Below are 27,046 nucleotides of genomic sequence, written 5' to 3' on the forward strand. Positions count from 1 at the left end.
TGGCTTCGTAGTGAGTGAGGTGTGTCATTGATAATTGCACGAGAGCAGGAGTGAGTGAGCGACAGACAGACGGGAGGCCCCGGCACCCAAACAGCAACGCCGCGCCCCGCCACCAAATGCGGACGGGACAGACCCTCCTGGTGTGTCACTTTGGTTCGGTCTTCCATTTCCATTGATTGATTCTCTCTCCTCAAGTCACAAGTCACAACCTTTGGAGTGACTCTCCGTCCTTTTCTCTTCCATTGCTCGAGTCGTTCCATCCCACACCTCTACTTACTTACTCTACCTTACCTTACCTCATCCGACGGTGTGTCTCTGCATGGCGCCTGCTGCTCTGCTCTGCGCTGCGTGCACACCCTACCCGCCGTGCCGCCCACAATCAAATTGACTTCTCCCACTCTATCTCAGGTTACCTTACCTTGCTGCGGTCCCGAACCTGAATAACCTGATCGGCACCTCGTCATTCGACTTTCTTTCTCCTGTTGCTTCCCGACCACCGAAATACCAGTCCCATTTCCTCTCGTCTCTTGACCCGACGCTTCCCGCCGGCACACCAAAGAGAGACCCGGAGAGTGCGTCCTTGTGTGGGAAAGGCTGCTGCCCAACCCCTTCACCCCTCCAACCTTCCCGGCTCCTCCAACTGAAGGCCCTACGGATACCTACAAACTGTCGTACCATCACCTCCCCTCCTCGCCACTACTTTACTCTACCTCAACTTCAGCCTCGTCATACATTTTGACATTTCCACCAACAGCAGCCAGACAGACGACATCTCCTCGCCTTCTGTCACCGAATGACTTTGCGCATGCCGGTCCCCTGTGCAGTTTGCCGCTGAGCCACTGCCGGCTGCCGGTCGATACCTCTTCACCTTATCCAACGTCAACAACTCTTTCTGGCGCCACTATCGCCAGACTCGATTACCCCCTCGGCTGCCGCGCCGTGCGCCGAACCCTCCGCCACTTTTAGATACCATACACACGACACTGAGCCTCGATCTCAGGCCCTTTCTTTTTCCCTTTCACTCAGTAACGACCCGATACGATATCCAACCATGCGTACTCCTAGAATAGCCATTCTCGTTCTCTTCTTCGCCGCTTCGCTCTTCCTCTTCTGCCGGTCCATCACCTCACTGGCGCGCTCCTCCTCCTCCGCCGCCTCCTCCTCTCCCGTCATTGCCGCCCCAGTCGCCGTACCGCGATCACGATTCACGAGTTTCTTCTCCTTTACAGCGCCCTTTTCCATTTTCCAGCCGAATGCCGCCATCAGTCTGACCGATGACAACAGCACTTCCTTTGTCGCTCGCCCTGCTGCATTTGGCCCCAACCTGCCCAATAAGGGCTTGAGCGGTCAGCTATGGATCGGCAGTGGTTTCGCCGACGATAATCTCCAGGAGGGCGAGGGCGAGGGTGAGTTGGGATGCAGTGACATCCCTGGTTGGGACGATGGCAAGGCCAACGCCGTCCTCAAGACTGCCACCAAGGGCATGTCCAAGTCTTCCAACAAGGCTGCTGCTGCTGCCGGCAAGCCTGGTCACCACAAGCGCGACAAGACCGACAAGGACGCCGTGCCCGACGCCGTGGGTGTCCCCGTCACCCGCCTCAGGTCCAAGATTCGCCCAGCCGACGACGGCACCGACGATTACCTCCACCAAGGCCTCGCCCGGAGGCCCCAGCCCAACCACGATAGCGCCCCGTCCACCGAGTCGACCCACGCCGATATCCAATCGATACAAGAGGCTGCGGAGATCGCCGGGAAGATCGTGCTGCTTAGTCGCGGCGGCTGCGGTTTCTTGGAAAAGGTCAAATGGGCGCAGCGACGTGGTGCCATGGCCCTCATTGTGGGCGATAACACAAAGGGGGGTCCCTTGATCCAGATGTTTGCGAGGGGCGATACCTCCAACGTCTCTATTCCCTCTGTCTTCACCACCCGGACCACGGCGCACTTGCTGTCGTCGCTGACGCAACCCGGCAGCTTCATCGAAGACACTCTCGACGAGCACGGCCGCCCAGCCCTCAAGGTGCTACAGTCCGACGCAGGGAGCCGGAAGAACAGGAAGAACAAACAAAAGGCTGCGGCGACGACGCCGACCCCGACCCCCAAGGCTACGGCAACGCCCAAGGCCAAGGCTGCCGCAAAGGGAAAGCCGGCCAAGGCCGAGCACAAGGCAGCCAAGCCCCGCACCAGCCTGTTCCGTTGGCTCTTTAGCTGGGGTCGCAGTTCACGATCAGGCGACAGCATCCAGCCCCCGAGCAGCGGTCGCCATAACTGGGTGCTCGTTGACGACTGGAGCGAGGAGAAGGACAGGGTCATCCGAGACGGTCTCGGCAAGGCTGCCAAGAGGGGCAAAGGCAAGGTCCCCGACGCTCGCAAGAGCGAAGACACGTTCCAAATCGGTGTTCAGGACTGGCGGGATCCCGACTTGGTGGATGCCCCCAGTTCCAAAGACAAGACCGAGGGCGCAGCCAAGGAGCAGCAGGTTGGCAAGCCTGGCAGCACCGCGAAAAGTGGCAAGGACGTCACCGGCCCCAAGGGCGGAAGCATCACTCCCGGAAGCGGCGAATACAACCCCGATTTGCCGCCCGTCGAGACCGAGGGATCCACCTCCGGAAAGGAGACCGCAGCCCACGGCGGTATCATGTCCAAGATCTTTGGAGAAGACGACGGCGCCGACTTCTCCAAGGAGGACAAGCCCAAGGATCCCCCGCGGCCCGAGGAGCCCATCCCCGACGATGGTGACAACGACGACGGCAATGAGCCTATTGGGCACGATGGTCTCTGGGTTACGATCACGCCTTCAAGCAGCTCTAGTCCCTTCTTCGACACTCTGTTGGTGCTTGTGATCAGCCCTCTGATCACTCTGAGCGTCGTCTATGCTTTGCTGATCCTCCGCGCGCGCATTCGTAGAAGACGCTGGAGGGCACCCAAGTCGGTCGTCGAGCGTTTGCCTGTTCGCACATACCACACCGTCGCGGCGTCACCTGTTCCCTCGCCGAGAACCCCGTCACCGACGAGCCCAACACCCACTACGCCTCTGCTACAGCAGACGCCCTCCCGACCACGGCCTCGTTCTAGAACGACGACGGGCATCCCCGAGTCGGAGAGCTTGCTATCTGTCAACTCGGCACTGCAAATGCCTAGGTCGCCACTGCGGACAGAGCACGAAAAGGCAAACGGCAGCTACTCGAGTGAGTGGAAGAAGTACATGGGCAGACAGGTCGAATGCGTGGTTTGTTTGGAGGAGTACGTTGACGGCGTCAGCCGCGTCATGAGCTTGCCCTGTGGCCACGAATTCCACGCCGAGTGCATGTGAGTTGATCCGCCCCTCTTTCTGTACGTTCACAGTACTGACATTTTTCAGCACGCCTTGGTTGACGACACGCCGCCGCACATGCCCCATCTGCAAGGGTGATGTTGTCCGCTCTCTTGCACGCGGCTCTCCCTCCAGCCCCCGCTATGAACCGTATCACGACGACTCTGACGATGAGGTGGAGGCCGAGGCGTCCGGCTCGCGGGACAGAGACGAGGACGTGGAGCAGGGTGGCATCCTTTCGCCCGCGCCAAGGGGTCGCCAGACCCGGCCCGACGGATGGCTGGGGATGTTGTCCGGTAGCTTTGGGGCATCGTCCCGCGCCAGTCGATCGTCGCAGGATGATCGTAACCGGTGAAGTCGGTTCATTCATCGACTGAGGATGTCGCATCACCTCTCAACGCTAGCATTTTGTTTTCTTCTGATTTTTACGTTTGGCACTTTTGGAGGTTGCTTTTTCTTTCAGGCATGGATTGGGAAGCACTAGTCCCACGGGAAACGGGACACATGGCGTAATTAGGGGTTTCTTAGGGGAGAGAAGGGCTTTCTCTTGGGCACATTGGCAAAGGGTTTTGTTTTTTGGGGGCAGCATGGCCGAGAGGTGAAGAAAGAAACCAAGACTCGAAATGGCCCGGGAGAGAAATGGGAGGGACCTCACTACACTCGTTTCGATTGTTGTCCTGGACGTAAGGTTTTTTGCTTTTTTTGCGGATGGTTGTGATCCTTCAGGCCTGAAGGATGTGAGTAGACGGGCGGGCGAAGTGAAGAGAGTGGCTGTGGCTGTGGTGCGGTGTGGTGCGAGGTGGCCGATATACCCGTCGTCTCGTCCCCAACTGGCGATCGGGGGGCGGACGCGCTCTTGGAATAATGAATTCCATTGACTATGACACTTTTATCTGTGACATGGTGACTGTGCGATGATGGGTGAGTTTATCAGATGTGTTACGTGCGAAGAAATAATGAAGTGAACTGAAGTATTGGCATTATGATTTGTAGTATCTGGGCGTTTCCAAGAAAAGATGGAACGTATGTTTGGGGTATCTTATATCCTATGTACGCCTGGCCATGTCCGCGGGTTGAAGCCTTGTTTCTGTTTCTGTGCGAGTTGTACCGAGGAGCTTGCCTCTTCGTAGTTGAACGAGCTCCCCCGCCACCGTTCCTATTCCTGTCGGGTGAAGAGTGTAGGCAACAATGTGGGTGACTTCTTCGATTGAAGAAGGGTGGCAGTCGATCGGTAGTAGAGATCTTTAGGACGGTATGTCATAGTCGGGGTGAGAGCGTCGGTATAGATACGGCTTGTACCAACTTAAGCCAGAGTGAGATTATGCTCTCCCTCTATCTACCGTCATGGTGGGAGAGGTCGAGTGGGTGAAAGGTTCAGATGTCGTTGTAGAAGATCATGCGGGGCATATCGCGCTCGGCGACGGCGTGGAGGTATGCTGAGCCCGGGTGGGGTGCGGTCGTTACGGAGCCTGCTGTTGGTGGTGTCGTTGGTGGTGTTGAGGAGGAGGGGGGTGGTGTTGATGTGTTTTGAGATGTGGTCACGACGGTGTTCGTGTTTGTGGGCGGGGAGAGGGGTTGGTTTGGCGAGGGGGGTTGTTGGGTTAGGAGGTGGGTTCTTTTGGGGCCTTTTGGGAAGGTTCTGGGGGGGTTGTTAGTTAGGTTTATGAGATTGGGGTGGTGTTTGAAGTGGGTGTGATGAGAGTGAGGTTAGAGGTGAGGCTTGGATACGTGTATGAGAGACATAGTGTTGCGAGATGTAGGAGAAGTTTGGAGACAAGGGTGGATAGCCGAAGAAGACTTGTGAGTATGAGAGCAGGTTGACTGAAGAAGATGCCAACGGTATGATGGAATGATATCACACATAGCTACTCGTGTCTTCTCCATCAAAAAACAGGGGGCTGAAAAGTCCATATCCACTTCTCACATTCATATGACACAGAGTAAAATATAGAGCAACTTACAACGCGGTACTCAACGACCCGTAAAACAGATTCGCCTCCTCACTCGGTCCCTCAGAATCAACCGCTCTAGCCCAGAGAAACTCGCGCGCCTTCTCCACAGCGGCGTCGATGCGCTCGTGGAGGCTCGGGAAGAAGGGGCGTAGGGAGAGGAGGGAGAGGACGAGGCCTTGCGGGCCGGAGGCGAAGCCACGGGAACGTGGGCGTGATGCCGCTTCTGAGGGCTCTTGTTGTGTTGGTGTTGGCGGTGCGTCTGAGGACTGTTGTACATCACTTCGAGGAGGTTGTGAATCTGGTGAAGGTGAGGTGGGTGGTGGGGCCGGCCAGTCGCCGTTGGGAAGCTGGAGGTCTAGGAGGGCTGCGAGGCGGGATGTCAATGACGGAGAGGCCGCGAGGGGAGGGGATGTGAGGACGAGTTGGGTTATTATGCCTAGGTCGCCGTGAGTTGTGCCGTGGGTGTCTTCTGGTGGCGGCGGTGGTGATGAATGAGGTGACTGTGACGACGACGGTGATCGGGAGGGACACGTCCAGGGATGTGGGCCGAGGAGGTACTCTGACACGTGGACTATCGCGCCGCAGACGAGGGGCGCGGAGGAGGGGACCCAGTGGCGGATTAGGCGGAGGAGGTAGAGTGTTCCTGCAAGGCCGTGGAGGAGGCAGCTTGGCAGGGGTGGTGTTGTCGCTGTTATGGGTTCTGGGGCGTCTAGGTCCATTGCTGAGGAGGAGTTTGTCGTCGGTGCTGAAGGAGACGAAGTGGCATTTGCATTGGAGGAGATGATGTGTTCCAACACGGGAGAGAGGATGGCGAGAAACTTGCGGACGTGGAGGAGGTCTTTCGTCACGCAGGCGCGGACGGCGGGGCCGGCTAGGTCATCGGAGAGGAGGCCTAGGACGGGCGTGTCTCGTGCTGTGTCTCGTGTACTAGACGGCAGAGATATCGGGGCGGACGGGGTCGGGATGTTGGAGATGTAGGCGCGGGCCCAGTGGATGGCCGGGTAGGAGTGGATCTGGAGGCGGGGGTGGTGTGCCGAGACGGAGAGGAAGAGGTAGGCTGTGCCGGTGTGTGATGTCGGGAGGCCGGTGAGGGTTGCGGGCGGGTGGGTTGATTGGGGCGGGGAGAGGGAGAGGGTTTTGGAGAGGTGGGTTAGGATTTTGGTTGTCTGGGTCGAGGGGTCGTCCATTGTTTTGTTTATTGACGTTTAAAGGTGTTGGGATGACTTGAGATAAGTTGAATGAGATGAGTTGTGTATGAGTGCGGTGTGAGTGAGGTATGTGAGAAAGAGGATGAGTGAGTAAGTGGGTGAGTGAGATGTGATGTGTAAGACAAGTGAGATGAGGTTGCGCGACTCTCATGGAGCTTGGGTAAGGTGAGGTGCCTTACTTTCAGCTGTGGTCGTGTGAGGTCGGTGTAAGGCGGCGGTGACCGTTCCGGGTGCGGGGGGCAGGAATGCGGGGTTGGAGGCGGTGGGAGTCGCATGCTGCACCCAGGGGGCCAGGCACTGACACTCAGGGGCTCCCGGGGGGAGGTTGGGGGAGCCGCGGGGGTTCGGATCGTCGTGGCGGGGCACGCGCGGGCTTGGCCCTGGGGTTCGGGGCGTTGAAGTGGGGCTCTGCTCCGTGGATAAAGGAGGGTGGCTGTTAGGTACTGTTTATCATCACGGGCTAGGCTAGGTCGCCATGAATTTTGATGAGTTTATGTGTCGGTTTTCGGATGGACTGTATAAGGACAGGGACGATGTATACATAGTGCGTCTTTCTGGTTATATTTGTAGAGAGATTCTGAGTACTTGGCTCCAGACTTGGGACTTCATCGTCATCGTTGTTATAAGTATACATGATGCTGGACCTTTGGTGAAATCTATGTATTTACTTGAAGGTTTCGAATCAAGTATAAGGCTTTTACTGTACTTGACTTTCATTATGAGTTTAGTCGCCTTGGAATGAGATGGCGTCGAGCATATGAACATGAATTGCTGAAACTCTGCTGCTTAAAAAGTAATCATGAATTTGTATTGCATTGGCATGATTTTTACATTTCGGCATCTAAGTATGAGTAGCATACCGTACGCTCTCTTACATTGATGTACATAGTCTCGGCTTTTGGTTTGTCTATAACTTCCCCTCACTCAGTGGTCTATATTCGACAGGAACCATATTAGCGTCAGGAGGTAGTCACAGAATATTGTATCGTCTGTGAGTGTGCAGCTTCAGTACAGGCTCATAATTGCTCAAGCATTTCGCCTCGGAAGGAAAACTTGAGATGTCGTTGCGTGGTTAGAAGATGGTTGATGAGTGAAGGTGTAAAGAATCAAATAGCCGTCCACAATAAGGCACGCTACACTGTAGACCGTCAATGAGTCTCGCAGGTAATATCCCACACATCAGAATTCCAATGGAAACTGAGCCATCTTCCAACAGCTCTTGATTGTCAAATCGCAAGAGAACTTGCTGGGTCGAGATTCGCGAGCTGCATGTCTCACATGAATTCATCTGAATACAGCATGCGGGGTTACACTTCTTCGGGAGGCGTCGGCCGAGGCGTCCGCCACCACCACCATGGCTTCGAACGACATAAGAGTCAATCTCACCTATTTGACCTCAACTCACACAATTCAAACCTCTCACATCATCAAATAGCAAGCCCTTTAAAGTCCAAACACGAACTCTCCCAATCCGCGAACATGTCCGACCCGCTCCCAAAACTAATCACTCTAGAAGAACACTTCGTCGCAAAAGACCTCTTCACAGAACTCTCCGACATATACTCGGAACAACTCAAACACCTCCCCGAGGTCTCATCCCGCCTCCAAGACGTCGGGCCCCTCCGCCTCGCCAACATGGACGAAACCCGCATCAGCCTGCAAATCGTATCCCACGCGCCCGGCCTCGGCCCCCGCGCCCCGCACCTGAGCCGCCTCGCAAACGACCACCTCGCGGCCGCCGTACGCGCCAACGCCAAACGCTTCGCAGGGTTCGCTGTGCTACCGATGGCCGACGCGGACGCCGCGGCGACGGAACTCCGGCGCTGTGTCCGGGAGCTGAGGTTCGTTGGCGCGTTGGTCGACGCGCACGTTGACGGACACCACTACGACGACAGACGTTTCTGGCCCGTCTTCCAGGCGGCTGCGGAGCTCGACGTGCCGGTGTACTTACACCCTACCTACCCCTCCGAGAGCCAGCGGCCCGCGTACGAGGGCAACTTTGACCCCGGCGCGGCGCGGAGCATGGGATCCAGCGGGTTCGGATGGCACTCTGAAACGGGACTCGCCGTGCTCAAGCTCTTCGCCGCGGGCCTCTTTGACGAGTACCCGTCCCTGAAAATCATCATTGGGCATTTCGGGGAGATGTTACCCTTCATGATGGAGCGCGTGGAAAAGCTCTCGGTGCGGTGGGGTCCGCGGCGGCGCGGGTGGCGGGAGGTGTGGGAGGGCAACGTGTGGGTTACCACGAGCGGGGTGTGGGGTCTCGCGCCGCTGGCGTGCGTGTTGCGGAACACGCCCGTGGAACATATTTTGTATAGCGTCGATTACCCGTTTGAGAAGAACGAGAACGGGCTCGCGTGGATGAGGGAGCTGAGGGATAGTGGGATGGTGACGGGGGAGCAGCTTGAGATGATTGCGTTTCGGAATGCTGAGAGGTTGCTGAGGGTTCAGGCGCCGTGATGGTGCGTGGGAGTGTACTACTGTGTAAGTGAGTTAAAGTGGGTGACTGGAAGGTGGTCTCTAGGGGATATCGAGTCTAATTTCTTTTGGACTTGAAGAAATCAATAGACCCCGTTTCCCTCTCCATCCGTCACGATTGTGAGTCGTGACTGGCTCAGACCCCCATCTCCACGGCCCCGTTCCCTCCCACAATTATCGTCTCTCCCCTTCCGCCCCGCCCACGATGCCCTCTCTCGCTTCTTGGTACCACCCACCACAGCCACTCCCACACAAGATCGTCTCTATGGCTCAGTCGGTAGAGCGTTGGTCTCATATCAAATACATATGACTCTGGGAAACATCTCGGGGGTTATCCAAAGGTCGCAAGTTCGAGCCTTGCTAGGGACATTACGTTTTGCTGGTTGTGCAAACGGTCAACCTTTTGGCAAGAGCATGTTTTGCCAGATTGGATGTGATGCCTATTACGGCCTGGGTCATGTTCTGGTTTCTGAAAAGAAAGTCTCGAGTAAGAACTAGATTGAAATATTAAGCTGGCCTTTAGAACACACTCATAATTCGTTCTCTGATCAACAGGACCAATGCAACAAGTTGCCAGCCTGGTGATGTTGATTAATGATTTGCATGTCTGTCGACTTAGTTCTAAACCGCAGACGAGAATTCCCCAAGAACATGGACAGGCCTCAAAGTATGTCTCGCAACCAACAATCTTGCCATGATATGATCCTACATACGTACACTGAGCAAAGACATACTTCTTCCTACACCCATTGACCTCACTGAGCATTCCATCAACTCGTCCTTCCAATCTTTCCACTTTGCAAACGCGTGTGTTTGTGAAGTGGGTCACCCTTCCACCCCGCACCACACAACACCTCACCCCCCAAAATAGCCACCAAAACCGAAAATCCACATCCCACGACTTCATCTCCTTCGACGAGGCGCATGTGTCACCACAACAAACAAAAGAATTGCGTCGAGGGGGAATCGAACCCCCGGCTCCCCGACGCTGCTGGATGGCAACGGAGAATTTTACCACTAAACCATCGACGCTTGATGAAATGTACTGGTGATTTGAGATGATGCTTGCCGCTGAGAGTTAGATTATCTTTGTGGTGGGTGGAGCGTAGCTTAGGGCTGGAGACTAGAGTCGGCGTCGTGTAATCTGGAAAATGGGGCCGATTCTGGGTCCGGGGGTCCGTGTTCGGCCGGGATGAGGATGTTCCCCGACGGCGGGTTGACTTGTGAGGTTAGGAGGTTCTGGGGACTGATATCTTTGCGATCGTGGGTTCTGGGTGGGTCGTAGGCTCTTATATATTCTTGAGTTTGCTCAGTTTGAGAGCAGCAATGAATATACTTCATTCTCTCAGCCAGGGTCGGCTGCGTCGTATCTACTGGTGGAATTAGACCTTGAAAAGGCTGGACAAACAGTCTCGTATTCGATAGCCCATCCCATTGTAAATTAGGGAAGGTATTATTTTCTGGAAATTTTCTTCACTGCTGTCTTGATCATTTGAGAACGCGTTTGATGATTTCTTGTCCCGGTTTGATTGTTGTTGTGGTTTCCAAAATTCGAATGTTTACTAGACTTCTATTTGGTAGGAGGGGAGACTTGAAGATCAATCTACCCGCGCCATCCCTCGCTCCGGAAATCGCCAGGCTTGAAGAGAAACATGTGCCGAGCATTGAGCTTTGTGACAGGAGGCGGGTGTTTGGCATCTGACATATGCCAGCATCAATCACATTCAGATTCTCTTTTCGTGGACAGAAACGATGAATGATTCGGCTGGCGATGAGACTGACTGAGAGGCAACAAGTGGATGATCGACTTTGAACACGACGAGCTGTACTCTTGATGCTCTTAGTAAGACGACCGGAGAGTTGAGCTACGTGTACGATGATCTTGATCATCCATCTGCAATAACGCGTCTTAGGTCGTAAAAAGCCGCAAGTACCCTCGACTTTCATGGCTGTTCAAGAGCTGACAAGTGGGTGACCAAATAGGTTGCCGGTCAACACACGACTAGCCGTCTTCTTAGAGCCACTATAGCTGCTGTAATCACTTATTACTTTTCAAAGCGTACCTTGTGAGGTATGAATGGGAAATAAATAGTGATAAACAGGAATAGCAGTAATAAAGCAAAGGCATCAAACAGCAAGCTATCGTGTCACCCATCCTCTCACACATCACCACGACACTATATCCGAGAGGTAACACATATTCAAGTCACAAAAGACCTGTGTAACTTAAACCACCTAGTCTCTCACTTTCCATAGCTAGCTTATGGCGGAACGGTTTAGTACTCACACGATTCACCCCATCAAGCCCACGATAGCTCCAAGCCGACAGATCTCATCTACCTTACCCTGCCTTCTTCTGGAAGGAGCCATTCTCAGAAGGAAGCACGAGCTCACGATGTACTCCCACCGCTAACCCAGACCGACATCTAAGCAGCCCTGCCACTCACCGCGCAGATTCTTCCTCGTCCCATCTAAAAGACGTTGTCACAAGTTTGTGTTCCTGGGAGGATCAATTTCATCGTGGCGGAAATGAAGTTAATGGAAGAAAGCTTTGAAGAAAGCTTTGAACAAAAATTGAACAAAAAACACCGTGGAAACAATACAATTTCATCCGTGCTGCATGCTCACAAGATAACGTAGCTCCATATCTGACGAGGTGACGGCAGACTCTAGTCTGAGAATCCTCGGCGTGGTATCTCAAGAGAATCATACATATATGTCTTTTATTTCCACTTAGAAATGGACACCATCCAGGCCAGTCACAATTCTACAAGCCTATGAAGGAGAACAGCAAAAGGCAACGGCAAACACTGAGCACGCAATGCAACCACGAGAACAGCCAAATCGTCCGCGGACCCTTGCAGGATAGAATGCCATGATTCGCCGATCCAAACCCCGCCAGATGCGGGCAGATAACCAACGTCCGCTCCGCACTCAGAGGCCAGCGGCGCACGCGACAAGCGCACCTCTGACCTTTCACCTCTCTCGGTCAGCGCCCATCGGGCCAGATGATTAATCCATGTCACGGCGGAAGCAACGCAAGCAATGCACGCTATCCGCGGCACGTTGCGGGTAAGAGCCGTGAGGAGCGGATGACCGCACAGAATACGGACCGCAATCAGAGATATGAAGACAAAAACCCCCATCGAGGCTGGAACAGGCAATCCCGTGCGGTTTCGTGGGGGTATTGAGTTTATGATTCCATTAGAGTCGGAACCGGAAACCCGGGTTGACTGGGGTCGGAGAGGTGTCAGGGATGGAGGTAGCTCGAAGGAACTCTACTGGCTGGGTTAAATCGAGCATCCCGTTCCGGACTTGGAACCTTGAAAGCCCATCCGCCGTTGCTCGCCTGCAGCTACGATTATTCTAGGTTGGAGGCTGACTAGATATAGACCTCGTTGAGTGAGGTGAGTGAGACGCGCCCGGAGACGCTCAGATCATCGTCGACTTCAGACGGTGCGGCACCGTGGAGCAACCTGACGCGGACCCCGGTGCTGAAGCTCTGCTGCGACTGCTGCAAGCTTGCTAGACCGGGGAGGAGGAATGAACGCCTTTAAGTTGGGTTGACGAGTGTATAAGAAGCTTGCCGGGCCTGCCATGCATCTCCCGCGCGGACGAACCGGACATGTCACGATCTCCACGATTTACGGCCCAACAGATTGCTGCAGTTGACTAATCCGCGTCCCAACCGTACAACGTATTGCCGCATTGTCTACCGGACATCGCACCATAGACGAGATTTAGCCGACGGATGGAGCGGAAGAGAACAAGACACTCTCGGCGCCAGTATTTAAGGAAGTGTCCTTCCCGTGATCCTCTCTTCTCACGTCGCTCAGCGGCCTCTTTACGCATCACAGTCGCAACAACGGCTCTCCAACAGATGGGTGTGCATCATTGTGTGTCTGTGTAGCGATTTTTGCCCAGCCGTTTCCTACCCCCCGCGCTGCAGAATTACTCGGGTGTGTGTGCGTGTGAGTGCTGTGTATCGGCGCAGTGTGTTTGTTGGTGTGGATGAGTATCCGTGGTGCCCCCCTCCCCAAATCCCCGCATTCTGTTTACCCCTCGCGCCCCGCCTCGCGACATTCTTCCCCCGACTTGGCCGAGTTCCGTCGTTTTCTCCGCCGGCCGTCGACTCTCGAGTCCAAGTCACCCCCCCGCTGATCGATCGGCTCTAAGCAGACGCTCCAGCTTCGCCAGGCCGACGGCCGAGTCCGCGGGACACACTTGGGTCAGCCCTCCGCCGAGCACATTTTGCGAGCAAAAACTTCACCACCTCCGCCATCGACGACGAACCCTTCAAACGCGTCCAACGAGCATCATGTGGTCCAACAAGCGTTCTTCTCCCCCCGCGCCCGGTAGCCCAACCGAGGTGGAGGCTCCTGCGCCCGTATCCTCCAGACAGAAGAACCCCGGTCGTCGCATTGCCCAGATTGTGAAGCTCAAGCCCGAGTTCATCGACAAGTACAAGGAGGTCCACGCCAACGTCTGGCCCGAGGTGCTCAAGCAGATCAAGGAGTGCAACATTGTCGACTGTAAGTCATCCGCCGGTGTCGGCCCCAACACGGCAGACTGCGAATTCCGATGTCGAGTGACTTTTCAAAGCTGACTTTCAACAGACAGCATTTGGCACGAGCCCGATTCACGTATTCTGTTTGCGACCATGAAGTATGTCGGCTACGACTTTGCCGGAGACATGGAGAAGATGAAGGAGAACCCCAAGGTCCGCGAATGGTGGGCCATGACCGACGGCTGGCAAGAGTCTCTGGTTCCCGGCGCGGTAAGCAGTGAAGCAGGCGAGCCGGCGTGGTGGAAGCCCGTCGAGGAGGTGTTCTACACGCCTTGAGAGAGAGAAGTTTGGTGGGATGAGGGGATCGAGTGTATTGCATTATTAGTCAACGACCAGCCGAATGATGAGCGTTTCGTTTTGATCGCGTTCGGTGCCCTTGTCTGCCTCGTGCTGCCAAATGCACCAGACACATAGTTTCGCTGCAAGCACGCACCCGATTGGTGACCCGGCCGAGCGTCCGTCTTGATCATTTGAAACCACCAAACAAACCTCCAAAGACGCCGCCGGATCCTCCGCCACCTCCGCGCTGGCCGTGCCGCCGAGCCTCAGACCTGATCCACTCTTCGAGGAAAGCGCGGTCTGTCAGCTTCTTGGCGTCGTGAACCTTGGTCTGTATTTGGGCCTCTTGGTTGTCGAAGCTTAGCAGAGTTGGGATGGAGGTGATCATGTAGGTCATGCCCAGTCCTCCGCTCATGACGTCGGGAGAGTCAAATTCGACGGTGCAGTAGCCAACGCCGCCCTCGGCTTCACCGACACCAGACTCTACGATGGATTGTATTAGAGGGGCAACGACTCGACATGTTCCGCACCAAGACGTGGTCCACAGTGTTATCAGTGGTGTGTGAGAAGAGGAAGAGAGAAGTTGATAGGTGTGGAAGTCGTCAGGACGGCGAACACTGGCACCCGAAGCAGAGGTTAGCGGGCGGGTGCTTTCGAGAGAGGCAGGCCAGTGCAAGGATTGGGTTGGGGGTTTGGAGAATCTGCGGCGGCCCACTTACGATGCGTAGATCTGGTTTTTGGCCGGGCTGGTACGAGACGTGGAGAAGTGGGCAGCGGCGGCAGAGATGAATTGTTTGGGGGGTGGCATACGGACGTCATTGGTGAGGTTGGTGTTGCAGCCCCGGAAAGCGGTGCGGGCGGTATGTCTTAGTAGTTGCATGGTGATTCTGCTGCAGGATACAGAGTATGGTGAATGTCGGTTGTTTGGTTACTTTGATCTGTTCAGATGCCAAGGATGTATGCAGCGTGCTGCCGACTGACGTCGTTGAAGATGATCCCGTGATGTGTCGTGATGCGAGTCGTACCGCTGAGATGCGATAGAATTCTTGGACAAGAACGAGTGGAGGGCTGCAGGCGGTAAGGTAGCTGTTGGAGTACCTGTGGTATGGGGCAAGCTAAGGTAGGAAAGATATCTTTGGATCAAGTGGTTCGATATAGTACAGGGTGGTGGATGGATGGTTATGTAGCGTCAACGGTTTTCCGAGCAGCTGGACAGCTTAGTCGAGACTCAAGGTTGGGGAGGGAGGGAATGATGTAGGTACCTTAGTATTACTTAAGGTAAGGTAGGTAGCTGTCGTTGTCAATGACGGGGAAAGCCGACGTTCAACTGGAGGTTCGGTAGCAATCGAAATAGACAGCAGGCGCACCTTCCTTCCTGACAGGCGCGCCGTCACGCTTAAACCACGGCAGGCTCCATTGGGGAAGGCGGCGTAGGAATATGTGGGGTCAAGCCTTTTCGCGCACGCGGCACGATGACGTTGAGGCTGTATGACATAAGCAATTCCGCAGGGGTCCACCTCAGGCTTCAGGGAAGCACAGGGCAGGCACGGCAGGGAAGGAGTCAAGGACGCCAACGGCAAGTGCGGTAAGGTAAGGTAGGTGCAGCCTGGGCAGGTGCAGCCCGTCTGTATTTACTGCACGCTGGGCGCCCAGACACGGCGCCTGCTGTTTTTGTCTTGAGCTTCGCACTCTGACTCTGCCAAGGTACTTTGTAGCCTGTACTTTTGCCGGGCGACAGGAGGTTCCCAATTAATTGTTCCTCGTCTTATTTTCCGTCCACCACCACTCAGCCGCATTTTAATCGCGGCGCACGACAACGACAAGACAACGACGAGACTATACTTCAGACACGCGCGCGTTATCCAACCTTTTTCCCTGCGACGGGCAGTCCGCAGAAGGATACACGAGCCCATCCCTCCTTCACGAATCTCACCAGGCCATGGGGTCGGTCTCACTTTTGGGGGGGGGAACAAGAAAGCTCCATTCCATCCGAGCCCGAGGTCAGCAGAGACGAGCAAAACATGCAGATGGTGCCCTGATGGTGGTGGTCTGGCACTGCTCGGGTTGCTCCGAGACCCCAAGACATCAACGAATACCTACACTACCTGCCAAATACGTGCTCTCAATCTCCAGTGACTGGACGAAGGAGGCCGTCGGTCTATCCGTACTATCAACAACGTTGGAGTACCCATCACCCAACAGCACTGAATGATGGAATTTGGATTATTGGATATTCCTTGGATGATGGATCTGGTGTCACCGCCTTCGCCACCATCTTCGACCGCCGATTCACATGGTCCAAGTGGAGAAGATGCGCCCAAGACCTGGAAGTCTCCCTGATACGCCTGAGTCCCTGTCACCCACCCAGTCACCCACGGACTCGAGCAAGGGATTTTAGCCTCGCTTTTAGGGGTCCTGCAATCCGGGGCCAGCATGCAGACGCGTATTGGCTGTCGGCGGCATTTGGAGTTGGACATGTGGCCCTTTTACCTCACCTCCTTTGTCGACCAAGGCTATCGCCGCTATCCTCCAGTCTTCAAGTGCCTCTCGAGCGCCCCTCCGCAGGCTATCTGCTGCATATTGCCTGGTGCCAATACCACAAAGGTGAAAGCACGGATACACACGACCTGCAGTCTGCCAGGACTGAGGAGAGACACCGCCGCCCTCGCCGCCAGCGCCGCATCCATCCCTGAATCCTTGATCGATCATCGCACTTCAGGCGCGCAGTACCCCCCGTCGCACGCACCCGCCAACGTCGAGTCACCTGCCAATCTGTCCAGACCGCGTTGAGTCTATCCAGTGGATGAAGGGCCATCTCGAGACTTGACCCCTCCAGTTGCTCAAATATTCCCCACGGAACCCGCCCGACGCGACGCACCTGGCACCCACAAACAGAAAACCCCACCAGCTGATTCTGCAAGCCTGCAAGCTACTACGACTGCGTACGAATACGGTCCTATTGGTACTTTTATTACGGATACCTTGCCATACCGCTGATGCTGTTTCTGCTGCTGCTGCTGGGCATGAATGGCATCTCGTCTTCCTTGCCTCCTGTGCGCGGTGCTTGACTCGGTGACCGGCCAATCCTGACAACCAAGCGCCGATATCTCATTTCATCCCATGTTCCTTTCCCCCAGGCTTGCGGCTTGCGGTTTGCCAGGGCACGATAACATTGCGTCCCTCTTCATACCAACATAAAGCTCGAGGTTCATCCTTGATGTCCTGGTCGTCTGCCCCTACGTGAGACGCAGCCCCCCCTCGCTCTCTTAATCACAACCAAACGGCGCGTTACCAGTCTGACGCCATCGTTCTGCACGGACCTGGATAGTTTCTCCTCTCTTTCTCTCTCTCACACACTGCGCAGTGCGCGCAGCCCATCATCTGCCATCGAGGTTGGCCTCGTTGTTGACATCCCAAACGTTATTTCCATCGACATCTTCATTGCGCCGACACCTCTTCTACCCCATATCTCCCACTTATTCCCCTCCTCTCCTCCATCCAAGGTCTCGTTCTAGAGTTGTCGCTCTTCACCGCCTCCGCATGCATCGTCTAGCACCCGCGTAGGGGCTTTCCAGAAGAATTTGTGTTTCTCTCGAAAGCGCATAGTCGTACTGCCTCGGCATCTGCCTTCATCCGGCTCTTGGACATCTGCAACCTTATCTCATCTTTTTGGATGCACGGTCGAACCAAGACACATTTTGCTCGACCGATTTTAGGACAAATCTTCTGTCGACCCCTCGTGCCCAACGACATCCTTTTTTTCACCTGACCCTTCTCGCTCGTCCTTTCTCTGTCTTTTCTCCCTCGCCCGACAGCAACATCCGCATAGCTTGCCGTTGTAGTCGACCAAAGCGACAGCAAACAGAGGTCCTTGGCCCTGCCGTTCCTGGCTGGGAAGATATCCTGTAGGCCATTTCAAAATGGCGGGTGTTCTCACGTGGAAGAGTCGCTTCGGTGGCGTCTTTGGGAACAAGAACAAATCCGACAGCGCCGAAGCTACAGATGACGAGAATACCAATATTCCAAAATGGAGTATGGGTGTTCTCAACGACCCCAAAACTATTGAAGTCCCTGGTAAGCAATCAAACCCCTTTCCGGTTTCCCGCTCCATGCCAAGGCCACCAAGTTGACACCCTGCAGGTTCTGTGCTTCTCCTCGCCGCGCATCGCAACGAGCCACTCGGCTTACGCAATGCGCCTGCAAGGACTTCCCACTCGTCCATCCCCACTGGTTTCCCGGAGCCGGTAGACACACCAACCGGCCGCCAATCTCCGGCCAACGCGGCCCCACCTGAGCCCGATGCAAAGACGACCAAGGACGGGATCATCCTCAACCCCCAGCCTGAGGAGTCTGCAAATGACCCTCTTAACTGGCCTTCATGGCGCCGCGATTGCGCTCTTCTGTCTCTTGGTTTCTACTGCATGGTCGGTGGTGGCATGACTCCCTTGCTTGCCGCCGGCTTCACCAACGTCGCCGAAGACTACCACATCGAGACCGAGACAGTCTCCCTGACTACTGGTCTGTACATGATGGGCATGGGTCTCGGTTCCGTCATCTTTTCTCCCACGGCTATTTTGTACGGAAAGAGGCCCGTCTACCTCTTCAGCTCCATCATATTCATCCTCAGCTCTGTGTGGGCAGCCCTGTCACCAAACTTCACCTCTCTCATCTTGGCTAGAATCTTTCAGGGTATTGCAGTCAGTCCCGTGGAGTGTCTTCCCTCCGCCACTATTGCGGAAATTTTCTTCCTTCATGAGAGAGCATTCCGAATCGGCATCTATACACTCCTGCTGCTCGGCGGCAAGAACCTCATCCCGCTCGTCAGTGCCCTCATCATTCAAGGTCTTGGATGGCGTTGGACTTTCTGGTAAACAGTCAACACCCATTGTCACACGACTTCATTGCTAACATGTGATCAGGATTGTCGCCATGATTGTTGCCTTTTGTGGCGTGCTCTTGTTCCTGTTCGTGCCAGAGACCTTCTGGGACCGAACACCGCTTCCCAAATCACGAAAGCCATCTCGCAGACCAAGCTTTACTCGCCGATTTTCATCACGCCATCACGTTCCCCAGGTCCACAACGCTCATGAAGATGCCGTTGTAGCTCCCACAGGTCCTCCACCACAGTCGCCGCACGTTGCTTCGCATCCGCACAAGGACCTCCACGTTGGATTTGCGCCAGACCCAAACGAGAAACAGGATGATGGCATCGACAAGCAGGTAAAGGACGCCAAGAATGACACGCCGGACTCTTCCAACCCGGTGCCCGTCTCGCGGACCTCTGGTGCGTCCGGCACACCCACCTCCGGATCGGATTACTTCCACAACGCCCCAGCTGTCGAAAGTGAAAAGTTCAAGATGCAAGCTTCCGACGTCAACTCGCCGCCAAAAGCCTTGGCATACACCCACACCCTCCGTCATCAACCGGCGAAATCATTCGCCGAGCAGCTCAAGCCCTGGAACGGCCGCCTGAACCACGACAGCTGGTTCAAAGTCATGCTCCGGCCCTTTGTCCTCTTCGCCTACCCCGCCGTGCTGTGGTCTGCTGCAGTCTACTCTCTCTCCGTCGGCTGGCTCATCGTCGTCTCCGAGTCGGTAGCCTTGATCTACCGCAACCGCGCGTCGTACAACTTTGACGCCCTACAGACGGGTCTCGTCTACCTATCCCCCTTTGTCGGCGGCATCCTCGGCACCGCCGTCGCAGGAAAAGTGAGCGACATCATCGTCAAGGCCATGGCCCGCCGCAACGGCGGCCTCTACGAGCCAGAGTTCCGCCTCGTCATGGCGGCGCCGGTGCTCGTGACCACCGTCATCGGCCTCATGGGCTTCGGTTGGTCCGCGCAGGAGCGCGACCACTGGATCGTGCCGACCATCTTCTTCGGCCTCATCTCGTTCGGCTGCACGCTGGGGTCCACGACGTCCATTACCTTTTGCGTCGACAGCTACCGGCAGTACGCGGGCGAGGCGCTCGTCACGCTCAACTTTAGCAAGAATATCTTCCACGGTCTCGTGTTCAGTCTGTTTGTCACGCACTGGCTTACCTCGGACGGACCCAAGATGGTGTTTATCTGGCTGGGCGTCATTCAGCTCATTTTCCTGTTTGCCACGGTTCCCATGTTCATTTACGGGAAGCGGGCGCGCATGTGGACTGTGAGGAAGAACTTTATGGAGAAGTTCTAGAGGCGCATTATCGGTTTTTCTCTGGTATTTTTTGCATGGAGTTGGAGTTTAGGGGATCTACAATTGCATTGCATCTACAAGTTTTATCCACCACTGGATGGGGTCTCCCAATGAGTCGGGTAGCATATTTCACGTGGGAATGAGGGCCAGGTATGCATTTATTGGATGGATTGGATTTTGACGACTTTTGCATTTTTTTTTTTTTCACGTTGGAACCAGGGCTTATATATGGCCTTTATTTGCCGATATTTGTTCTCATGATACCTTTAGAGTTGATATGACCTAGAACAAGTTCCAGAAGAAATCAATCGAATCTAGATGAAGTTATTTCCCTGAGGGTTTTGAAATCTGGAGTGCCGTAGAAACTTCACTTGTGGGACATGGGCTCTGTATGCCATCGCCGACGAGTTCCTGTTCTGAGTTGACTGCGGGTTGAGGGTGTCGTCGAGCTGAGTCAAAGTCGCTGATGAACGTGAGGGGATTGAATATTAGCTTACAACTTCATGCTTTCCTTAGAATGACACTCAACCGTTCTCCCCCATCCCCTTTAGACACAGCATCTTGAATTCCCATAATCACATTGAGGCGAGTGGTACGCAGTGAATGAAGAGGGAACGGTCACGAGGCACCACACGGAGAAGACTGCATCTGGAAGAATGGATGGAAGAGCAAAACTGACTTTTCTTTTCCCCCCTTTTTTGGGAAAAGAGTGATAGACGGTGTAGATCTACCGTGAAACAAGCGAAGAAGAAAACCAAGCATTGCAAGAAGAAGTAAAACCTGACTGTCCAAACCCTATCCGCCCCCCCCCCCCCCGTTTCAGATCCAACAGAAATCTAGTAAGCTAGCCGTCTTCACTACCTTGCCAGGGCACGCCGGTATTCCATCAGCCGGAATAGACCACGACTCATAAATAAGCGAGAGAGAGAGAGAGAGAGGATGAGAGAGGAGGGAGAGAGAGTGAGAGAGAGTCGGGCCTGCTTCTGACCCCACACTCTGGGGCATCAATACCGCGGCGGCTGCTGCTCTTTGTCGCTATCCGAGCCCGAGCCGGTGGCTTCCCGAATAACGAGCCCGCTAAGATACTGGTGAGAGGGACTGTTGGCGACCTGGGCCGTGGAGCTGGTTGATGACATTGAGGACTCTTGCTCTCCTCCTCCTCCTCCTGCTGCTTCAGCCTTGCGCGTGGGCGAGCGGGAGGGGGTGCCCTGGGTGTGGTTGGGGTGCGGGCGTGGACGTTGCGGGATCGAGGCATCTTGGGCACGCGAAGCCTCCCATTCTCTTCGCCGTTCGAGCAAATTCGCATACACCTGCTCTTGATCAATCTGAAGAGAAAGTCAGCACATGGAAATTTGGGCGGCGCGCTCTGTGGGAGTAAAAGGTTCAACGGGACTTACCTCGGTCACGGTCTCCACGTCTGGCTGAGGTTCTCTCTCGTCTGATATGTCCACTTCATCATCTTCTTCTCCGAGTTCCCCTTCATCTTCCTCACCATTGTCAGAAATCTCCTCTGGGTACACCGTATAGTCCGGGTTACTGTCATCCAAAGGACCGAAACAGTCCACGAGCCAGTCACTAAACGACTTTGCGATTCCCGTCTCTTCAGTGACCCCGGCCACGTCGGAAGCTTGACCGGTTGCCAGAGAGGTGGCGGCAGGGGAAGTCTTCGCCGGCAGCCATTTCCTATCATCCCACTGTGGAGGAATCCAGCCGAGGAACTCACTGACAGCGCTGACGCAACAATGTTCCCAAGGGTGAGGAGGAAGCTCGAGGTCGCCAAAGGGGAATGGTACTCCTTCCTTGCAAGGCCTGGAGTGCTCCCATACGACTGAGAAGAGGTGGTCTAGTAGAACGACGCGGGGCGTCTCGAGGTCGTGACCATTGCTGCGGATCGTGAGGAAGACGTTGCGGGGAAATATGTCGCGCATGGACACGCCTAGATGCATGCAGACAAAGATCTCCTTGAGGAAATCCTTGAAGGCGTTCAAGCACACTTTGCGGTCCAGTGATAGCATCTTGGCCTGGCCCTTACCCTCCGCCTCGGGATCGCTATGAAGCGAAACAGGCCTGCCTAGCGGCGGCTGGAGGTACCCGGTGTGACGGTCGCGATAACACATAGCCTCAATCGAAAGGCCTTCAATGTATTCGAGGAGAATGAGACCAACCCATTCGTCTACAGTCGCGTCGACGTTGAAAACCTTGCGATTGATGACCCAGCAGCCGTAATATTGAGCAATGATGTGAGGGTATCCGGACATCTCGTTCTCGTAGAAGAATTGGTACACCGCGGCCTCGCGGCAGAGCTCGCTGTACGCGACGGTGACGTCGTCAAAGGGGGGTTTCTGGGGCAAGTCGATGGCGTCGCGCATGGGATAGAGTCGAGGGTCGAATACGTTTGCGACGACGAAGCTGCCTCCCCGCCTCACCTTGCTGTGCTTGGGGAAAGTCGGGAAGGGTGCATGCTTCCTGATGTTGTCGCGGTCCGTAGGTCCTTGAACGACCTTGCAGAGCAGAATCTGAGAGCCAACGTCTCTGCCGGCTCGGAGTGACTCCACGATCTTGAGTCGGGGCTTCTTCAGCTTGAGCTCCTCCGCTGTGGGCTGGAGCGAGCGCGGCTGGTAATCGTCTTGGAAGGGCGGGAAATCCCCTGAGCCAAATGGCTCTGATGGGTCATGGGGTACGAGGTCGAGCTTCTCTCCGGGCGCATATCTCCTGGCGGCTACGTAGCGGATGTTCAAATCGTTCATGATGGCTGCTGCCGGGCTGGGGTGGACGTTGGAGGAAGGATTGCCGTTCGCAGGTGTTGTTGTAAGAAAGAGTGAAAAGAAAGAAAGAGAGAAAGCAAGAGACGTAGAGGTGCTGGACGGAGATAGATATAAGTGACCGAAAATAATCTGTTGGAGATGCCCGTGGACATGGACGTAAAAAGTGCTTGGCAGGCGGTATAAGCTGCAGGTGACGCGCAAATTTTCCCTTCCCACGGGTTCTATCATGTCCTCGCGAAGAAATAATCAGGAAAAGATTGGAAAAAGAAACCCAACGGGCAAAGGTTCGTCGGCCGCTTTAAACTGCAATGGGTGGGTTTCCCACATACATACCAAGCTGTGAGATGCCATCCGGGTGGCTACAGAGGTGGTGAAGATGGCCCTCCGCTGCATGGAAAACATCTCCTCTCATTACCTTCAGTACGAACGCGAGACACCAATAAATCGAGTCCCGTTGATAGAGCAAGAAGCAAGGAGAAGATGTGCCACCCACAGACCCAAGAGTAAAAAGGCAATTATTGCCATTGGAAGCCCAAAGCCCGTACCCCAAGGCTTGGCGGATATAAGGGCTCCAGACCACAGAGTTCAGGTTCTCGAATTGGAATCATCAGATACAGCTGTCCTCAGCAACACAGAGCGCAACGTGCTTGGCTGGATACTGGTAGCAGGAATAAGCCTTGATGAGAAAGCTCGCAGGCTCCATTTCTAAGAACAGCTGTGATGAAGGTCTTGCTCAAGGTTTTTACCATTAGCTGTAGCTGCATCGCCGAATACGCATGAGACAAGCAGCATAATTGAACACATGCAAAGGTATTGACGCCAGCATCGCCGTTCAGATAGGCATGAAGATATAGTCCTGCCAGTAGGCATCTCATAGTGTCAGCCCTTGCTCAGTCAGCCTTTGCTCAGTCAGCCTTTGCTCAGTCTCTCGGTAGTAGATACAGACAACGTGATGGAAAACCCAAAGAGGGACCCTTAGCGACCCTTATGACTTTCTCGCCCACTCTCAATACCTTCTTGTCCCCCGGCCAACTTTCGTTATCTTCTGAGCTCAGTTAACCGGCTTGCAGGTGACGCTGGCGTGTGGCTCATGGCCTTCTTCTAAATCTTCTCCTTACTTCCTTTTGGCCGTCTTCCGTCTTCTCGTTGCAGGCCCATGGGGATATCTGCGCGTGAGCACCTGGAATACGAAAAGCGGGCGTAGGAACAGCAGCGTATATAAGCGCGAAGCAACAGGAAACAAGTAAGCCTTCTTTGGTCCCGCAGAGTGTGAAGTATGGTCATGCTCATATAAATGTATTGATCTGCCCCTAATAAGGTAAGGCACCTCGGGTTTAATTTACTTCAACTACCAGCATCCAAAGTACTCACTACTTCTCGTTTCGTGACGCCAAGGAAGTCGTGAAAGCGGCCCACTTCATTCTCACAAAGTTGGACGCATACCACAAACCTGCAAAAAGAGAGACTCGCCCGTTGATGCGCCGAGGGGGAATCGAACCCCCGGCTCCCCGACGCTGCTGGATGGCAACGGAGAATTTTACCACTAAACCATCGGCGCGATTCGCTCTACCGAGTCTCTTGTGGATGCGTGTTTGCGAGGCCAGGGCAGAATGATGTTGGGGCTTGTGGATGTATTTCGACGAGAAACCAGACGTCAAAAGGCAATTTTGCATTTTCGTGAGTCGCGCGAGTCTCCGCCGGGTCCGCCGGACCCCACCATGCCCACCAGGAAGGTGGGGTCGTCACGGACCTGTAGTTCAACCCTGTAGAGCCCGCTTCGGCGTTTGTGGGTCACGTTCCACCCGGGGCGCTGCAACACTAACACAACCTCAATTGGTGCTCCGACTGTGCATGACTTTAATCTGACATACTCCGTCCGACGAGGTATCAACGCGCCACCATTTCGACGTGACCATTATGTTACTTGAGACATGCCCAGTTCCCAGTGCCTAGTTTTACAGCTGGATATGCAATCTGTTTTTTTTTTTTTTTTTCATAGCGTTTCGAGTGATCATGCCATCAAATCACCATTCACTCCGCCAGCTCTAGAAAGCTTCGCCTCAGCCTCATCTCGATGCGTCGGTGGTCGTGGGGGAGAGTGGGTTACACGATGAGATCTTTCGCCTCGATCCCGCCGCTGTCCGGTAATTTGGGTCGAGTCCCATAACACAAGGCTCCTCGCGCATGCATATATTGAGGCTCGGCGGGAACTAAAGTCATGCTTCATCTCCCGTCGCGTCCCCTCATCGACGACCATCATTTTTACACTTGTCGCCATTCGGCCCATCGTACCTGCCAGACACCCGTGATAGAGTCAGGTCTGTGTCCTGTGTGTCATAAATACCTTCCCCAAGATACTCGCCCATGGTGTAGAGAAGAGTTCTCACTCGTGTCGCGTGGACCACGTAATCCTAAAGTGAAAGTGAAGGCCAACAAATTAGACGTGTCGTAGGTCGCTGTGCTCCGTCGCCAAGCTCAATCTTCAGTAAAAGGCTTGCATCCCCATTGTCACATCTCACATGCATCACTTGGGCTCGTGTCAATGTTTTTGCTCAGGCGAACATGTCTTTTATTCGCATTTCTTCAAAGTCCATCTGGTATGGCGATTCCAAGCCGTCCCATGTAGTCCACTGGGGTTTCCTCAATCCAGCACTCCTTTCTAAACCCCTCGTCTATCCCAAGCCGGAACCCGAAAAAAACAGAAAGCCCAAGAAGACCCGCCAAGAAGAGAAGACTGTCCAACCCCAAGAGTGTCGAGTGTGCCCAGTGTCCATGTATGTAGTGCTTCCTTAGAAGCCAAGGCCGTGCATGATGTCAGTCAGGCCGTTGTAGGTCTCCATGCTGGCTCTAGCCTGCATATCGAGAAGCTGGGTGATGGTGGTCAACTGCTCCGAGATGTCAGCGGCCACAGTGCCACCATTGTCGGAGCTGTCCTCCTCAGAGCCCTGCTGGCCAGGGCTTGTGGTGCCAGTGGTGCTCTTCTGAGCAGTGGCAGTCGAGGCATTGGCCTGCTCGACGCTCCGGAGGAACGCCTTGTCATGGTAGCGCTCGGCAAAGCGCTTGACAGGCTGGCCCATGTACTCAATATTGCGTGCAGTACTATTATTCATCGTTAGTATATATTCCTTCCCCGGGGATACGGCTTCACATGTGAAGCCGCATGAGAAAATGAAGGGTGAGTAAGAATGAGGTCAACCATAGATCCTTCCCTAGGGATGCGGTTTCACACGTGAAGCCGCATGAGAAAATGGAGGGTAAGAGGGATAAGCAAAACGAGGGAAATTGCAGACCGTGAGAGAGCCACGGCTGAAGGATAAGAATGGTAAGCAAAAATGAGGGAAAACTGCAGACTGTGAGAGAGCTATAGCTGATAAAAACCAAAGAACTGGAGTAGTGAACAGAAACGAGAGGAAGTATAGATAACAAGAGAATGCGGTTTCATTCATAAAGCCGCATGAGAAAATGAAGAACAAGAGCAGTAAGCAGAAATGACAGGAATTGAAAACAATGAAAAGGGCAAAATTGACAAAAGGCAAGATGATGATACAACAAACAGCACTGCTTACCGGTTCGCAACGAGCTTGTTGAGGGCGTCAGACAGCATCTTGACCTTGGCATCACGGTCGCGCTCGTAGATGTAGTCGGAAATGCTGGCACGCTTGATGCAGGTGGTGCGGAAGGCGCGGTACTCGGAGAAGACCTTGGACTTGAGGGCTCTCTGCTCGGGAGTCTGGTTGGCGAGGTAGGTTCGAGTGCGCTGGGTGTTGGGGTTGGTCGAGTACTCGCCTCCCTTGCGGCGCGCGTCACCGTTTTCACCAGCCATTGTGAATGTCGGTATTGGGTGGTTTGATTGATTGAAGGGGATCGTTGGTGATTTTTTATTGTTTGGGGTCCGAGAAGTGAGGGATTCTCGAAGATGGGTTGTTATGTGGGTGAAGAAGTGGAAGTGGTGGGTGGAGGAGAGAAGAAGGGAATAAATAAGTTGACCGGCAGGCGGAATAAATCTGGCGGGTCACTCAGGCAGTGAGCGAGAAATTCAAAAGGAAAGTGCAGAAGGAAGTAGAAGGAAGGAGAGATCGACTGCCAGAAGAGGGAATAAAAGGGTGGGATGTGAATAGTTGCACGTGTGTGGGCGGTGAGTGAAGCCTCAAGATGTTGTTTTTCGCTACATAGGAAAAAGCTGGTCATGTGATTGTAATATTCTCAAAGAAAGTCCTCCTGAAAAATGATCGACTCCTTCCTTCCAATATAGCCCTAAATACGGCAGGTATCTTGCGATTCCCAGGCCATCTGAAGCTATGAGGTCG

The 27,046-nt window shown here is 54.5% G+C and overlaps 8 protein-coding genes across 8 annotated transcripts; 4 read left to right on the plus strand and 4 right to left on the minus strand.

The window, feature by feature from the left end:
• Positions 1-48: 48 nt before the first annotated feature.
• Positions 49-4,677, plus strand: HER10_EVM0007494 (uncharacterized protein). The gene is made up of 2 exons (XM_035477049.1): positions 49-3,306; positions 3,359-4,677. Exons 1-2 carry the CDS (start codon positions 1,052-1,054, stop codon positions 3,663-3,665), a joined length of 2,562 nt encoding a protein of 853 aa, XP_035326997.1. The 5' UTR covers positions 49-1,051; the 3' UTR covers positions 3,666-4,677.
• HER10_EVM0000264 (abscisic acid ABA receptor) lies at positions 4,678-6,449 on the minus strand (the record flags this gene model as incomplete). The annotated part of the gene is made up of 2 exons (XM_035470053.1): positions 4,678-4,949; positions 5,272-6,449. 2 exons carry the CDS (start codon positions 6,447-6,449, stop codon positions 4,685-4,687), a joined length of 1,443 nt encoding a protein of 480 aa, XP_035326433.1. The 3' UTR covers positions 4,678-4,684.
• Positions 6,450-7,949: 1,500 nt separating this feature from the next.
• HER10_EVM0009154 (amidohydrolase 2) lies at positions 7,950-8,930 on the plus strand (the record flags this gene model as incomplete). Its single annotated transcript, XM_035478653.1, has 2 exons — positions 7,950-8,234; positions 8,307-8,930. 2 exons carry the CDS (start codon positions 7,950-7,952, stop codon positions 8,928-8,930), a joined length of 909 nt encoding a protein of 302 aa, XP_035327125.1.
• A 3,199-nt stretch (positions 8,931-12,129) lies between these two features.
• Positions 12,130-15,188, plus strand: HER10_EVM0009697 (uncharacterized protein). The gene is made up of 2 exons (XM_035479177.1): positions 12,130-13,480; positions 13,565-15,188. The coding sequence occupies exons 1-2, from the start codon at positions 13,267-13,269 to the stop codon at positions 13,789-13,791; spliced, it is 441 nt and encodes a 146-aa protein (XP_035327178.1). The 5' UTR covers positions 12,130-13,266; the 3' UTR covers positions 13,792-15,188.
• HER10_EVM0000095 (uncharacterized protein) lies at positions 13,982-14,674 on the minus strand (the record flags this gene model as incomplete). The annotated part of the gene is made up of 2 exons (XM_035469890.1): positions 13,982-14,411; positions 14,514-14,674. The coding sequence occupies 2 exons, from the start codon at positions 14,672-14,674 to the stop codon at positions 13,982-13,984; spliced, it is 591 nt and encodes a 196-aa protein (XP_035326413.1).
• A 568-nt stretch (positions 15,189-15,756) lies between the features above and the next one.
• On the plus strand, positions 15,757-20,144 carry HER10_EVM0005881 (major facilitator superfamily transporter). The gene is made up of 3 exons (XM_035475484.1): positions 15,757-17,868; positions 17,935-18,661; positions 18,714-20,144. The coding sequence occupies exons 1-3, from the start codon at positions 17,715-17,717 to the stop codon at positions 19,972-19,974; spliced, it is 2,142 nt and encodes a 713-aa protein (XP_035326877.1). The 5' UTR covers positions 15,757-17,714; the 3' UTR covers positions 19,975-20,144.
• An 834-nt stretch (positions 20,145-20,978) lies between these two features.
• HER10_EVM0010785 (uncharacterized protein) lies at positions 20,979-22,721 on the minus strand (the record flags this gene model as incomplete). Its single annotated transcript, XM_035480234.1, has 2 exons — positions 20,979-21,299; positions 21,372-22,721. The coding sequence occupies 2 exons, from the start codon at positions 22,719-22,721 to the stop codon at positions 20,979-20,981; spliced, it is 1,671 nt and encodes a 556-aa protein (XP_035327250.1).
• Positions 22,722-25,528: 2,807 nt separating this feature from the next.
• On the minus strand, positions 25,529-26,562 carry HER10_EVM0004305 (uncharacterized protein; the record flags this gene model as incomplete). Its single annotated transcript, XM_035473954.1, has 2 exons — positions 25,529-25,838; positions 26,306-26,562. 2 exons carry the CDS (start codon positions 26,560-26,562, stop codon positions 25,529-25,531), a joined length of 567 nt encoding a protein of 188 aa, XP_035326770.1.
• Between the last annotated feature and the right edge of the window lie 484 nt (positions 26,563-27,046).

This window comes from Colletotrichum scovillei, assembly GCF_011075155.1.
Source record: "Colletotrichum scovillei strain TJNH1 chromosome Unknown Contig00011, whole genome shotgun sequence".
Lineage (NCBI taxonomy): Eukaryota > Fungi > Ascomycota > Sordariomycetes > Glomerellales > Glomerellaceae > Colletotrichum > Colletotrichum scovillei.

Coding starts and splice junctions, on each gene's coding strand:
- HER10_EVM0007494 (XM_035477049.1), top strand. CDS start 1,052: ATGCGTACTCCTAGAATAGCCATTCTCGTTCTCTTCTTCGCCGCTTCG. Junction 3,307..3,358: donor GAATTCCACGCCGAGTGCAT/GTGAGTTGATCC, acceptor GACATTTTTCAG/CACGCCTTGGTTGACGACAC.
- HER10_EVM0009697 (XM_035479177.1), top strand. CDS start 13,267: ATGTGGTCCAACAAGCGTTCTTCTCCCCCCGCGCCCGGTAGCCCAACC. Junction 13,481..13,564: donor GGAGTGCAACATTGTCGACT/GTAAGTCATCCG, acceptor GACTTTCAACAG/ACAGCATTTGGCACGAGCCC.
- HER10_EVM0005881 (XM_035475484.1), top strand. CDS start 17,715: ATGGCGGGTGTTCTCACGTGGAAGAGTCGCTTCGGTGGCGTCTTTGGG. Junction 17,869..17,934: donor CAAAACTATTGAAGTCCCTG/GTAAGCAATCAA, acceptor GACACCCTGCAG/GTTCTGTGCTTCTCCTCGCC. Junction 18,662..18,713: donor GGATGGCGTTGGACTTTCTG/GTAAACAGTCAA, acceptor ACATGTGATCAG/GATTGTCGCCATGATTGTTG.